The sequence below is a fragment of the Parasteatoda tepidariorum genome, chromosome 7 (genome assembly GCF_982258835.1).
Source record: "Parasteatoda tepidariorum strain Cologne lab strain chromosome 7, Ptep-v5.0, whole genome shotgun sequence".
Classification (NCBI taxonomy): domain Eukaryota; kingdom Metazoa; phylum Arthropoda; class Arachnida; order Araneae; family Theridiidae; genus Parasteatoda; species Parasteatoda tepidariorum.
Window position 1 is genome coordinate 18203031 of NC_141761.1, and position 15861 is coordinate 18218891.

The following is a 15861-nucleotide window of genomic DNA, read 5'->3' on the forward strand; positions in this document are numbered from 1 at the left end:
AATTAATTGCATGGGGAATATAACAAATGATCCGTCTATCACTGAGGATATTTTACGTCAGCAATGTAGTTGGTGCTGGCCGGGTGCAGAATTCGTTTCAGCCAGCCATGGCTGGGATTCGAATCCTGATCACCTAATTGGGAGGCGAACGTTCTATCTCCTGAGCCACCACTGCTCCTTTTTCAATATAAAAAGTCTGTAAGTAAAAGTACTGTGTTCTAATATTCAGAATTTTCTTCACTTACTTTATTTTTGAAATCAGAATTTCGCCGGATGATTCTGCAACCGAATATTTTCTCTATGCAATATTTCTTTTTTACTAAAAATTAGTATGCTCAAAAAATATATTTGCCAATAAATATTCTTTTTTTTTTCTTCCAGAAAGCCAAGCTGAAAAAAATGAATCTTCTTAGCATAAAGGAAGAGAAAAAATCGAACGTCGAAAGCTGATCCACTTTGTCCTGAAACTCCACAAAAAAAAATTCTTTGCCTTATAAACTGAATGGTACTTTTTTATAGCTAAAGATTTTAACTAACATTTAACTCAAACACCAGAAGCAGCGAGTTGCATGCTTTGAGCGTATCATTCAAAGAGATTGACTAAATGCTCCATTTTTCTTACAAAATATCTCAAATTTATTTATTGCTTGTTATAAACAACGGCTGAAAGTTGTTTTCGATTTAACATTATTAATTCAATAATATTTGATAGATTTCATACATTTATTCTATTTGCAAGCTGAAAGTCTAAGAACTGTAATATAATCGTTACAGCATGATCAGAAAGTGTCTTTTTATTCTGCGCACTTGAAGTTTACTTTAGGTGTTTCATAAACTCATGCCATTTTCAAATCTGATTTTTTTCCAGAAAAAATGAAAAAAAAATAAGAATTTAATATTTTCCCCCATTTTTTACTTTTTAAAAACTATTCGATGGTATAATATAATACAAAAATATTTCGTTTGGTTAATTTTTATTACGAGAAAAGTGAAAAAATAAAAACAATAGCTTATTCCTTATTCTGTGGTTGAACTATTTATTTATAAAAACGATTATTATTTAGAAAAATCTAAAAGAAAAAAACTTCTTCCCAGTTTTTCTTAATAATTAATGTTAGTTTATTTTCAAATACTTTTTAAAAAAAGTGAAAAGCTAAATTTTATAAAAAAATTTCTTTTAGGAGAATGGACCTTGGTTTTGTTGTTGCTTTACTGCAGCCAGATAAGAGCGTAAAATGTAATATTTAAGTGCGCACAATAAGAGACACATTTAAATTATATTATTATGATAATATTATAGTCTTATATTTACAGTTTGTAAGTTGCCTTTCTGTAAATAAACAGATCAAGAACAGAATAAGAAATGAGTTGTTTTGCTTTTTGTTTTCTCTTTTTCCTTAAAAACGCAAAATTTTCATTTAACGTATTTTTCATATTTTTTTCGCTTTGATGTATTAAATTAGGTCAAAATAAGTGAAAAATATTTTATCTAGCATATTAATAAAGTATGGTTTTGAAATACAGCGTGAAACACTGGTGTATATTTCTGTAAAATTATCCAAATTCAGCTCACTTCCAAAAAATAATTCTTCAAATTTGAACTAATTTAGATCTAAAAGAAACAGTTCTTCATCATTGAAATTTCACTCATTGATAAATTTTTGAATATTAATGAAAAAAAAAATTTCAAATTACTTTTTGGGGGTTTTATATTTTAAAACTAATATAATTCCAATTATCTCACACATCTTTTTTATTAGCTATAGGACTATTTTATATAGTTAAAAAAAATACCAAAATATATTTTTGCATGTAATTAGAAAGTCAGAAAAAAAATATTTAAATGGGAAACTAGAGTCCCATCTGCACCAAAGGATTAATAATTCCTTACAAATCCCGGAATTTAATGCCATAAAGATTGAAATTTTAAGTATTTCAGTTTTTGCAAAAACAAAAAAACGAACAAAAATATCTAGAATAAAGTACATACTGTTACAGTCATTTATTGGAGCTAAAGGTATATCAAATGACGTTAATTTTGCATTTCTTTAGCATTTTGCTATAAAAATTTTATTTATACTTGATTAACCTATAGCATTATGAGTCTAAAGTTTGTTATTAAATAATAAGAGAACTTCACAACTTTTATAGTGTTTGCAAATATATCCATTGATTTATGTTTTGTTTTTTACATTATTCAAAAATTATTGTTGTCATCTTGAGCTTTTAAGCGTACGATTTTAAAATTTTATTGTATAGTTAATGAAAAATATATATGAAATATTGTTTTACTCTACTGTAATTTTCCTGAAATAAAAATGTATATATTTTTTTCTCATTGCTATATTTTTTATACAATATACTAGTCTTAGCTCAATATTTGAAAACCTGATCTCAATAATTAATAACTCTACATGAATTTATTGAGCGATTGTTGAAAAATAAGTATAAATTTTGTTTCTGTGCTGCCTTTAGTAATAACTAAAAATTAAAATGATATTTTTGCAGAAAATTTTAAAAAAATTATTATTCACTCAGTATTGTTGCTTTTTCCACGAATGATTTTAAATTTCATATACTTATGTTAGGTCAAAATAAAATAAGAGGTGGACATTCTCTGGTAAATGTCAAAAACCAAAAATTCGCTTTGGTTTATGCCGAAATGTCATTACTTACACCGATATATTTCGATATCCAGCATTCACAGATTGTTTGGTTCTAAGTAAAAAAAAATAACAACCAAATCATTTTATTCAACCATTTCCATCTGTGTATACTGAAATTTGCTGGTGTAATTTTAAATAATGATAATTAATAAAAACGTTAGACATTCACCAAAGCTACTATGAAAATTCCGACAATAAAAAGAAGTTTAGCTAATTACCTCGTGGAACGTTTTGGAACTAAGTTTCGGAAGTCATTCAAACATTGTAAAATGTCAAATGATAAGATATAAACTATAAGTTTGTCAAGAGTATTAACTAATCCAACAAATTGAAAAATTGTACTATAATTTCAGACTAATTACTCTGGTAAAAATGTAACAGTAAGGTGAAATTTCTATATATATTTCTGAAATAAAAATTTAAAAGTTACATTTTAAAAAGAAATTTTTAACATATTTTTCATTACATAGTGTACTCTCGTCGGTCCAGAAAGTAAATTATAATGTTTGGAATGATTATGAATACTTAATTTGGGCTATATTAAAACTGCCTACACACATTTTAGTTGAAAATTTAATTTTTGACTTTTGGCCAAAGATCATGGTTTTCTGGTCCACAGTGCCATGGATCAGATTTTGTACCTAAACCCTTAGAGCAAAATAATCTGCTTAAAAATAAACTCTAAGTTGTTGTCTAGCGAAGAATTTTATAAATAAACTAGTTTCATACAAAAGCATAAAAAAAATAAATGACATGATAAAATTATACAGTTATTTCTGAAAATTGAAATTAATGAAATTGATAGAGATTGCAGAATTTCGAGTTGGTGATCAGTTAAGGCATGGAACAGATGGATGGATAACTTTCAGCCATTTCACCACCAAAAAATATGGATCAGGGGATAGAGCGTTCGCCTTCCAATATTCGAACCGGGTTCGAATCCCAGTCGATACGAATTCCGCATCCGGCTTCTACCGACCACAGTGCTAACGTGAAATATCCTCGGTGGTAGACGGATCATGGGTTAGAGTCCCCTTGCAGTCAGGCTAACCGTGGGAAGTTTTCGTGGTCTTCCTCTCCATGTAAGGCAAATGCGGGTTAGCTCCATCAAAAAGTCCTCCACGAAGGCAAACTTCTCCCAATACTCGATCCAGGAGTTCCCTTGTCTTTTGAATTGGGTTCCAAATTACAAGGCTACGGAGTTGAACATTAGTAGTCGTAAACCCATAAAATTGGGTCGGCTGTTATAAAATAAAATAAAAATCAATTAACTTTGCTCTTCATTTTTATAAAGAGCTAATGCAAATATTTCTATTCTCAGTAAATGCAAGTGCTAAGTTTTTATTTCAATGCAAGTTTATAACGAATTAATAATTCAATGTCAAGACAACTGAGCTTAAATCTATTTTTTTAACCTTAACTGCGCAGTGGATAAAAAATAAGAAAGATGTCATTAGGCTCGGGCTACTGAAAGATCTAATTTCTTGTTTATGGTAACCCGCGGTGAGCCCTTCTCTTTTCTTGGAGGTATTGGTCATCTTCCCATGGCCTGTCCTTATTAATATAATACAAAATTTATAATTTTACTTAAAATGTCACTTGAATAACAACGCTCTTTTTATTTTACACCTTAAGGTCAGAAACGAAGTAAAAGTTTTATTATGTTAATAAACTTTTATTTCGGAAAGGTTTCATCATTTGCTTCAATCAGAGATCTTCCATCAATTTTTATGATGATCAAAAATTCACCTGCTTCAATCTGAACCAACTGCCACGCATTTTCCATTACAAGGGGGGATTCAATTTTTTAACGTTTTAACTATTCCTTTCCCCCAGTCTATAATGAAAAGCAATTTTAATCTAAAGTGGGTTATAGTGGAGGGATCAGAAATCCCTTGCATTGTAAATGTTCCGAGATTTTTTGCGAGAGCTCAGGGACTCTTTCCTAGAGAGGAATGATTATGATTAGACGATGATATTAACCGTTATTTCTGAGAGGCTAGAGATGTCACAAGTTTTAAAACACGCTCGGCTATACTGCCGAGCAAAATAAAAATCGACGTAAGCGACAAAAAAAAAATTCAAAATTGAGATTTATATATATTTGGCATCCCTGTATGATAAACTACACATGTTGCAAAAACTTTTTTTAATTATGAATAAAAAAAAATTATGTTTTCTGAGATTTTATTTTAGCTTTCACAGGGGTCTGTTTAGAAGAAATTACTACTAGACCCTTCACAAAATATCTTTTCATAAAAACTGACCCTTCACAAAATATTTTAACTCAAAAACAGATCCTTCACACAAAAATTTATCTTTTAATCGGACCCTTCACAAATTTGTTTATCTTCATTATTGTTTTGTTAATCGAATAAATCCTTCCCAGGAAGGGGGGGGGGGAAGAAAGAAAAATGAAAACGAACTAAGTTATGTCTTAAGCAGGCGCTTCTTCCTTTATTAGTCCGAAATTAATATTCTACGTTCTGTAGTATAGGCTAAATACCAAATATTTGTATGTTGCATCTCTAATTTAGTAGCAGAAATCGCTGTTTATTTTTTAAAATTAAATATTTTTTATTTTAATTTTACAGTGTTGAGCATAATCTTGTATGTCTTTACAATTTAAAAACTCCTTGAAAAAGTTTTTTGCAATAACAGGACCCTATTTGCACAAATTCACAAAAGCAGGACCCTGGTTGAAAGAATGTGACTTAACGTTTATTTTATATTCACAAATTACAAGTAATTTTATCACAATTTTACAAAAACAGGACCTTTCACAAGATGCCTGGACAGACCCCCTGGGCATTAGCAATAGAAAGAAAATGGTTAACAAGCTACATTTCTCGGAATCTATCGTTGCGCAATTACGTTTTCTTCCCAATTGCACGGCAGTATAGCACAGTAGGGAATGCGAGGTTCTCCTATGAATTGCAATCCTTTCTTTATTTTCTACACAATCCAACAAGCCCATTATGCCTCTCCAAAGCACTAATAAAAATATTATAGAAAATTTTGGCTGCAAAAGAATGAAGTGGTAGAATTGAATGATTTGAATTGAACAGTGAAGATTTTAAATTTATCGCACTGCAACCTCCCCCCACTATATTCCCAAACTTCGTTTTTGTTAATTATTAAATTTAGTTTTTCTTAACTTGAACGCTCTAAAAATGGGATTGGCCAAGTCTCCAAGGGTTATCAATGTAGATAACAACATAATCTGAATAGAAGAACAATTGCTTTGGAAAAAAAGATTTTTTTTTTCGTTTTGTGTCAATAAATTTGCGCAATCAAGCAGATTAAAGTTGACTACCTGTCCGAGAGTTCGTGGGTTCAAACCCCGCCGGCCGAAGACTCCCCGGAAAGTTGGTGACTGATGCAAGTTAAATCTGTCGAGTCGCAAAAGTCCTCCATGTTCCCATAACAAATCAATACCTCTGGGGGTTCTGGGAAATCGATCGTTCTCTGATTCAGGTCAAAATTACGATCTGTGGATGAATGAAATCAACGGATATCTACCCCAAAGTGAATGAATGGGTCCTCCCTGTAAACGGGTGCGACGTATGGTGTGGCAGAAGTCGAATTCCTGGTCATAGATGGCGCCACTGGAAAACAAGAACAATCGCACTCCCTCTGCCTAAACAGGTATACGTCAACAACAAAATTGACTACTAAAACAATTTGAGAAAAACAAAACGCGTTAAATAAAAACATTTAATATATCATTAAAACAAACAATAGCTTCATAAAGTTTGATACAGCATCACATAAATGTTTCGAATAAATAGAAGATTCTTCCACATTGAAAGACAAAAAGTGATGAACCACATGAAGCATATTTCAAACAAAGCACCACCAATTCTATCACCAGTTCATCTATAAAGTCGAATCGGAATTTTGTAATCGGACTTCAATAAATGAACAGTCATCCCCACAGAATTCTTTGTTCACCAAGGAAGGAAGAAAAAAAAAAAAACACCCGAACGCACCCAAAATTTATCAGCCCACTTTCCACATTGATCACAGGTAAACATGACTAGAAAAACTGTTTTGGAAAAGTGTGGTCAGCAGCCTTTTCTAGGTCCGTATTTTTTCTTCATTTGTGCAAGAAGCTTGTTGTGCACTGCATTGTTCTTGTGCATGAATGGCGCGCGCCTTCTCTGGTCGCTAGTACTCAGAGTTTTGATTCCCGGCGCATGAACAAGAAATGCATTGTCTAAAATGTAGAAATCATAGTCCAGTAAACACAGTTCAAACATCTGAAAATTAAAAAAAAAATTATTGTAACGAATTGTGGAATAGTGTGAAATTAAACAGCAATACAAGTAAAACTAAAATGTCTTGCACAATATACAATAGAGAGTTCACCAAAAAATATAATACAGTACAGAACCCGTTATCCGGAAATCAGAAAACCGGAACGAAATTCGATGAATTTTTCCGCCATTTTTAAAAAAAAAAATTTTTTTTCCTCATAAGATTTTAGGATTTTTCTTTCTTTTTTGAAAGATTTTTACCTTACCATCATTTTGGAAATAATCATTAGTGTATTACTTCATCGCTTTTCCTTCTTTTTAAGATTATTTCCAAAAAAAATTTTTTTTAGTTAGGTTTAACATTAAAAAAAACTGCTTTTTGTAGCGATTCAGAAAACCGGAAAAATCAGTTATCCGGAATAGCGATGGTCCCGATAGTTCCGGATAATCAGTTCCCTACTGTAATAATAAAATGATTTTACTGTGAAACGTTAATTGAGGTAGGAGAATCGGCTTAGGTAATCGCGTTGGATCAGATTATCCAGGGGACTAATTACAGTAATTTTTGTGAAATTAGTTTTCATCTACAATTGCAAAATTCCCACATAGCCAGATTATTTCAAGTGAAACTTGCCAAGTTTGCAGGGGGATACTTTTCTCGGAATTAAGTCGGCATTGTGTGATGGGTTTTTTTGATCGATATGCCAAATTTAACTCTGGCACAAGACAATTCTCAAAAGCCATGAAAATGTCAGTGATGAAATCTGTACTAGAGGGTAGTAAACGACTCCCTCCGACAAAAAACACACGTGATTCAACTTCTAAGCTCAGAACGTTGCATGAGTTAAATGTCATGGACATGAATTATTTCAAAAAGGTTTTGTTCACCTTTACATTTCAGTGACCAAACTCCTGTCTGATACAAAGGTGCCAAGATTCCCCAAGCTGGCCTACAGTCACATGTTCTGCTGTGGCTCCTTCAGATTTCTTTAAATTCCTGAGTTTAAAAACTCTGAGAGAGCATTATTTGGGTGTCTTAAGTTGATGAAATTTAAGGGGCCCAAAACATCCACTTATTCCTGAAAAAGCAAACCGTGACGCATTTTCAGAATTCACATTTTTAAGGCCTTTTAATGTGGTAAAGATGAACCGTTGCAAGAAAAGCATATCTGAAGCCTTTTATTGCATAATATGCTTTTCATGCGAGTTTTTAATATATATTTTTATACGATTTAAAGTGACAAAAAAGTAAACTAATATCTTGAAAAGCCAATTTTTTGTCAAATGGAGGTCTTTAAAAGTCGGAACGATGCCACGCGCTTTTCAGTCTCATCTTTTAAATAATTAATTTTGAGAGTTAGGGATCCAAAATCGTCGAAAAAAAGTACTGGATAGTTATAATTAAAGTGACCAAATTCAAAAACCCTGCAACAAGTTCTACTTATTAAATTTCGGTCAAACTTGGTACTATCTACATTATATAAAACACAGGGAAACAATTTCTGCAGTAACAAAAATAGTTGCACTTGCATGCACTTTTCACAAATTCTTAAGGCAAACTAGTCAAATCTAAAAAAAAAAGAGACTTGCAGTCAGAGTCAGAAAATTATTCTGCATGCATTTGTCATCATTAATGATGCCTTAAGAGAAGAAAGATAGAGATGTATTGGTAAAACAGTTTTAGCAGAATGGCATAAATAGCTTAGCTGCTCTGTATGAATATCGTCGTTGATAGATAAAAATGGAATGCTTTTAAAAAAATAAGTTTGCTTGAGATATTCAACAAAATCAACCAGATATCTCTTGATATTTTGGTTTTTCACTTTCAAGTTTCACTTAGCATTATGCAATGTACCAAAGAAAAATGGGCCACCCTGAATAACTTTTAACCTAATGATCGGATCTTCACGTTGTCAGGACCCAATTTTAATGGTTCATTTTTTTTCAGACCTCATCAAGCCGATCTTTCTCTTTCTCTCTAGTTTTCCTTTATAAATTTTTTTTGTTGCTCTTTCCTCACTTTGTTCCAGATGTTCTAGCCCAGGGGTGGCGAACCTTTATACACCAACGTGCCATTTTTTCTAAAAAAATGTTTAATGAAATCACAGACGTGCCGTCAAATAATTTTGACTTCATGGTTATTGGGAAAATAATAATACTAAATACTATCAACTCAAAACTCTTTATCTACATTGAAAAGAAAATACATTTTGCAATGTCTCAGTTATACGCGTAATTCTAAAGTAACATCAGTGGGAAATCTGTTCTTGCAGATTAAATGACAAATAACTTTTATTAGGTTGTAATATATTAGGTTAAGCAGGACTGTTGATTTTTTTGTTAGTTATTTATTGTTAGCTTGTTTTTTATGGCTATTAATTGCTTTTTTAAGTATTAATTGTTAATTTTTTTATTTATAATTGTTTATTATTTTGTTTGTTTTTAGTGAATTTTAATTTAATTGTTACATATGCTTCATAGTGTAATAACATTTGTGTAATAACAATTCATAGTACAGTAACAATTGTGATCGGTGGTGAGCCCAAAATATTGTGTCGCGTGCCATTGGTTCGCCATCCCTGTTCTAGCCATTATATTCTTTTCCTTTTTATTATATATTTTTCTTTATAAAGTTTACTTAGTTCTAAATTAATCCTAACTCTCCATCTTTGATGGGTCCATATATTTTCCTGAGAATCTTTTTCTCTAAAGTATAATAAGTATTTTTTTCTTCATTCTGATTGCTAGTCGAAGCTTCTGCTGCATATGTGACAATGGGTCTAATTATTGTTTTATATAATTTTAGTTTCAATTCAATTTCAGTTTAAGATAAAGCGATAAAAAAAAATTTGTCCTTACAAAGGGATAAGAGTTGACTTCAAAAATGATTTATACCTCAAAGTCGTATTTTTATTGGTATACAATGTCCAGAGAAAAAAACGGACTACCCAGAATAACTTTTGATCTAATGATCGAATTTTCACGTTCTGGAACTCAATCTTAATGGCTCTAGGGCAGGGATGGGCAAACTTTTCTGGTCGAGGGCCAAAAATCGAAGAAAAAAAAATTGGCGGGATAAATAAGAACATCTAAAATGAAAATAAAAAAATACTATATGCTATTTTTAATGTAAATATTTAATGAGATGAATGAAATTGCGATTTCATTTTTAAAAGTTCCTTATATTAAGGTTCCAAGTGAGATTTTAAGGAACAAGGGTAAATGTTTGTCTGTTATTCTACTTCTGAAATGATTTTTTCTCAGGTTCGTAGATGGAAGCACTTGTTCACACATAAATAAAAGGAAGCAAACATAGCCCTGATTTTCTAGGCATGAAATATTTGGGAAACTAGCATTTGGTAATGATTTGTAAAACTCAATTTTTGGCATATTCAGAAACAATTGCTTCAGATGGCACCAATCTACGGCTATTCTATAAAGAACTTCTGCTCATTTTACCAATTGAAGCTGTCTGTGCTAGCTTCCATCAATTTATGTTTTGTAGAACAAAAATAGAGAAAGTTAAAAGGTCAGCAGTACTTAGTTAGAAAAGAAAGAAAAATAATTTTAAACAAAGTAGACAAGAGAATGGATGTATATTGTTTATATTCGCCACGGATCAGCAAGTTAAAATTCTATCCGCGGGCCGTAGTTTCCCCATCCCTGCTCTAGGGGGTGGGCTCACATATACTAATTAATAAATGTAGACGATATTTTAAGTTACGAAATCAGACACAAAAACGTACTTTATCTGAATAAACGTATCTTTTTTTCGATGGATTTGGATTTTTGATCCCCAAACTATAGGGGATAGCCGAAATCTGAGAAATATGGTCCTAATTGGCGAGGAGAAAGCTCAAAAAGTTTGGACTCCTTAATGTTAATTTTTATTTTTTCCGTATTTCGATAGCGTGAAATTCGAAAGCGAAAATTCGATAGTGTGATTTGCTTCCCCCCCCCCCCTACTTTTTCTGTTGTAACTATTTAAATGAACCTTTTCCACCTATTCGTTTTCAAATTTCTGAGGCTAGTGAGCCACATGAAATCTAAGATTGTATTATACAAGGAAGCAAATAATGTTTAGCGCATTTTTCAAGCACAAAGCAGCGTTTAATATTTAATCTATGATTTTGTACAACTTAGTAGCGGTTTTTCACATCAGTCTCATCCTGAATCGCATAGCGACTTCTACGTATCCAGACACCAGTTCTGCAACCATAGCTGAAGCACTTAAGCTGATAAGAGATTGAGCTTCGAAAAGTAGTGAACACATTACATACATTACTAATGCAATTTTAATTGCAGGTAGGTGTTTTTACAGTACAATTTTTGAACAATTAAAGTGTTACCTGTGACATTTTGTCCCTTTTCCCTTCCCATGTAAGTCTCTCATCGTAAAAAGGTTCTTCATTTGTTCCAATGTAAATAGGCTCCCATGCAGTGCGTGGTATTTGGCGTTTTGTACTGTGAAAAACACCGAGGGAGTCTTCCTCTGGTATGGTTTTGACCCACTCGTCTCGCCTACAAAATAGAAATTTCATATCAGTGCCGATAATAACATAAAACGTAAGACTAAACACATAGACAGCCATCATTGCGATTCTGTGCAAAAAGCTGAAACAGGGTATAGGTGATTATCCTAAAACCTAACAACCGTGCAAAAAGCTGAAACAGAGTATAGGTGATTATCCTAACAGCCGTGTAAAAAGCTGAAACAGAATATAAGGGATTATCCTAAAACCTAACAGTTTTTCTTCCAAAAAAAAGTTTTTTGAAAAGTTAAAAAAATATTTGCTTTTTTAAAAGGCAATTAACGAGGGGGAAAGGAATTTTAAATTATTCCACATTGCAAAATTTAACTGTACTAAATGAGATTCCGTGGCGTAACTACCACTATAAATAATAAATACCAAATCACTAGTATATAAGATATGTTAACTTGATTCTATCTTGAGGTCCCTTATGATAGATGAAGGTTGACATAGTCTATAAATAAATCCCTACAATGGTGACCCGGACGTGATATGGAATTCGTTAACATGATGGATGGTCCACATTAAACAGTTGATTTGCTTAATATAAACAGCTTAAAAAAAAGATCCGGTGAAGTAAATAAAGTCTCCCGGTAATAAACAATATAGGAAAAAAATGAGCGAAATGCTAAGAACAAAAAAATGAAGAAAAAATATAAGGAGCAAAAATTTTATAAATAAAAAAGCATGAATCAACTAGTGGTAATCGTTCATCGAATTCTATCACAGATAAAATTCTGGAAGGGATGTAATTTGGCGTAACTACCACTGTAAATATTGAATACCAAATCACTAGTATATAAGACATGTTAACTTGATTCTATCTCGAGGTACCTTTTGATAGATGATGGTTGACATAGTCGAAAATTAAATCCCCTCAATTCAAACGAAATAATCATCTTTGGAGAACCGTTTATTTCTTATTTTATCATTCGTAATTGCAAAGAAAAAAATATTGTTTTTTAATGGTACTATCTTCGAAATGTTTGAGAACATTAAATACAATTTTAAAATTCAGTATTAAAAATTCATTTTAATCGCGCAATAAAAGTAAATCAACCACACCTTCTACCAAGTTTTAGTCAACTGCATCTAAAAGCATTGCACCAAAATCGGTTTTTAGTTTTCCCTATTAAGTTCTGCCATAAATCAGCATTACCTCCTTCCCCTCATACAGTTATCATAATTGTATAAAAAATTGATCACATGACATCTCTCTGTAAACTTTTTCATCTTCCATGAGGGATCACTGTTTAAGAGAGATTCTTTATCGCACAAGAGAGAAAGGAAACTTCCTTTCCGTTACTTAAGCAATCAAGGAACAAAATTCTCCCATAGATAAGAAACGTCTAGGAATTATATCAAACAATTTTCAGTTGCCTACAAGAGCAGAGAAATTTGATAGCATTGGCGTAAATAACATCTTCGCAACCTCCGCGGTGCGGGAACACGACTTTGAGGGGACACTAGCGAAAAAAAATAACACTATTAGTTAAAAAAAAAATTATTCATGAGGAATTCTTTTAGTTCTTATAAATAATAACGTTTAATTAAACTTAGAACGTAATTACTATAAGAGAGGGGGTTATTTTCTCCTATTATTTAAAAATAATTTCATTTCAATATGGTAAATGTAAACGTGTTTCAGTTTAATACCTTAATTCTACCTTCTCATCGCCATTAGTACTTTCCTTTTCTTTAATTAAAATAAAATTAAAGATTATAAATATCAGAATATCTCTTGCCCACCGTGTTTTTAAATTTTTTATGGTAAGTATTAGTTATTTATAATTCGCGCAGGGGGCACATTTAAGTCTATGCAGGCTACTGCTTGAAATAATATCCCCTAAACAGCGGAATACTTAAAAAAAATTTCCTTGACAGAGCAGAGTGTTCTCTCGTCAAAGACTAAAATGTATTATAGCTGTAACTAAACTTGGATGGATAGGAAGCTGAACAAGAAAAGCTAAAAATAAAATATGCCTTAACTGTAAATGTTCAAGAGTTTCAGTGATTACCTTGGAAAGTTTTGACAGGCATCGCACACCCATTTGTGGAAAAAAATCGCCTGAGAATCTCTCACCCTCTTCACCAATTCCGCTTTCGTTTTTGGTGCTGGAAACTCTTTCTTTATCTCGAATATTGGAAGTGTAAAGACGTGTCTCCGAGTTTGTTTTCCCTCGTTCTCTTTATCTAGGTGGTTCACTAACCTCAGAAATCTGAAAACAAATAGGTTCATTTAAATAATTGCAAATGAAAAAGTAAGAGAGCAAAGCAAATCACGCTATCGAATTTTCTCGTGCTTAATTGTAATTCTTTGAAGAGAGCACACCTTAAGATACCCAAATACCTTTTTTATGCAGATTTTTATTTTAAAAAAAACATTTTTCTAGTTTTTTTTTTATACATATAAAATAAAACTATGGATTTTTCTCTTACTGAAATCGTTTGAATTTTGTTACTACAGTACAGAACCCGTTATCCAGAATTCAGAAAACCGGAAAACCAAAAAACAGGAACGAAATTCGATAAATTTTCCTGCCATTTTTTAAAAAAAAAAATTTTTTTTTCCTCATAAAATTTTAGGATTTTTCTTTCTTTTTTGAAAGATGTTTTCCTTACAATCATTTTGGAAATAATCATTAGTGTATTACTTCATTGTTTTTTCTTCTTTTTAAGATTATTATCAAATATTTTTTTTACTTGGACTTAACAATAAAAAAAAAAACGGCTTTTTGTAGCGATTCAGAAAACCGGAAAAATCAGTTATCCGGAATAGCGATGGTCCCGATCGTTCCGGATAATCGGTTCCCAACTGTATTTCAAATGGAACAAAAGTTATGATAATTTTCAAAACAAATAATTTATTTTGGTTTTTATATTCATAATGGTGCCTATTTTGGGCTTTGCCTCGAAACTCATTTTCCTTAATTTTAAATGCAGGGGTGATTGTGAGCCCAACTCAAAAATCCTGAAAATTTATCTCCTATAAAATCATTAATTACGTATTGCAAAAAATTAACGTCTTTATAAATTTAAATCATTAATATTTTCAAAACATGAAATTCTAAATAAATTATATGCAGCATAATTTAAATAAATAATTATGCATAAGTTTACTTTTATCTCTAATCACATTTATTATTCTAACTAGAAAAAATATTTACAAATGAAAGAGATGCCAAGTATAAATTCGAGTTCTAATATTTCTAAAAGAAACATACATTTTTTTAATGCATAAATGTGATCAATAATTTCTTGAAATTTTTGAACTTCGGATTTCCGGAAACTACCGGATCGCGTTGACCGAAAAGTCCGGAAATCCGGATTCTTTCCGGAGCACAATCATCTCTGTAAATGTAATACCTAAAAGTATTTTAGTTCACATTACTTGAAATTTTGTACGAATACTTTCCATACATATGTCTCATGAAACGACAATGGACTAGTTGATTAAACTATTATTTTATATTTTACACCTAAAATAAAAATAATAACTAATAGTAATTTTCATACTTTTTTTACCCAATTAGTTTCGATGTTTGCTGTAAAAAAATACGTTGAACTCTCTAATCTTAATACATTGAACTCTCCCATATGGAGGTTACCTTAGGGATTTAGTCCTGCAGTCACAAGCTCCAGGTCATTTTCTAAATTTACTAATTTATATGTACACTAAAACTACTATTTTTTTATTACTTTGAAGCTTTATGTGATTTCATATATTTCTAAAATAAAATGATTTTTATTATTTCTCATAGTTTGATTTTTCACCATTTATGTTTACCTTCACACTCCGGAATTATTAGACGAATGGAGAATAATAATTTCCTACAATAATTCATCAACTGCTTTCTTTAAGCATTAACTTTTATCACAACAAAATCAAACATTTTCATAATAAAATTTGCTTTTAAATATTTCATTTTAACAAAGTTATAAGTAAACTTCAGCTAAGACATGGAGAATTTATCTAATTAAAAAAAAAATAAGTTCAAAAATATCATATACACCGAAGAGCCATTAAATTATGACCACCCTCCATCTGTAACAATAGGCTCGCCCAGGTTTTCATGGTTTCTCGCCCAGGAACAATGTTTTCATGGGGCACATTAGGATCCATAATCCTCATAGAACAATCCCTGACGTCTGTAAGCTACTTGAACATAGTTGCAGACCAGGTTCACCCATTCATGACAACAGTTTTTCCTGTGGGGGATGGTGTTTACCAATAGGATAGTGCACCGTGACATAAGGGTCGAATCGTCATGGATTGGTTCGAGGAACATTCCAGTGACTTTCAAGTCATGTCTTGGCCCCCAAATTCACCTGACCTTAATCCAATAGAGCATTTGTGGTCCTACTTGGAAAACCAAATTCGTTCTCCCACGCTACCCCCTCGCA

The 15861-nt window shown here is 31.6% G+C and overlaps 2 protein-coding genes across 7 annotated transcripts in view; one reads left to right on the forward strand and one right to left on the reverse strand.

The window, feature by feature from the left end:
- LOC122272351 (uncharacterized) overlaps positions 1-852 on the forward strand; it is a 79392-nt gene extending 78540 nt beyond the window's left edge. For both annotated transcript variants that reach the window (XM_087167430.1, XM_087167431.1), the window contains one exon: positions 382-852. In XM_087167430.1, coding sequence (XP_087023556.1) covers positions 382-450 — 69 coding nt within the window. In that variant the 3' untranslated portion in view covers positions 451-852. The remainder of the gene's footprint in view (positions 1-381) is intronic.
- A 5517-nt stretch (positions 853-6369) lies between these two features.
- The window catches only part of LOC107451619 (beta-1,4-glucuronyltransferase 1), an 80658-nt gene continuing 71166 nt past the window's right edge, over positions 6370-15861 (reverse strand). For all 5 annotated transcript variants that reach the window (XM_043051963.3, XM_043051962.3, XM_043051961.3 and 2 more), the window contains 3 exons: positions 13476-13676; positions 11275-11446; positions 6370-6928 (listed from right to left, as the gene is read on the reverse strand). In XM_043051963.3, the coding sequence (XP_042907897.2) occupies positions 6734-6928; positions 11275-11446; positions 13476-13676 (568 nt within the window). In that variant the 3' untranslated portion in view covers positions 6370-6733. The remainder of the gene's footprint in view (positions 6929-11274; positions 11447-13475; positions 13677-15861) is intronic.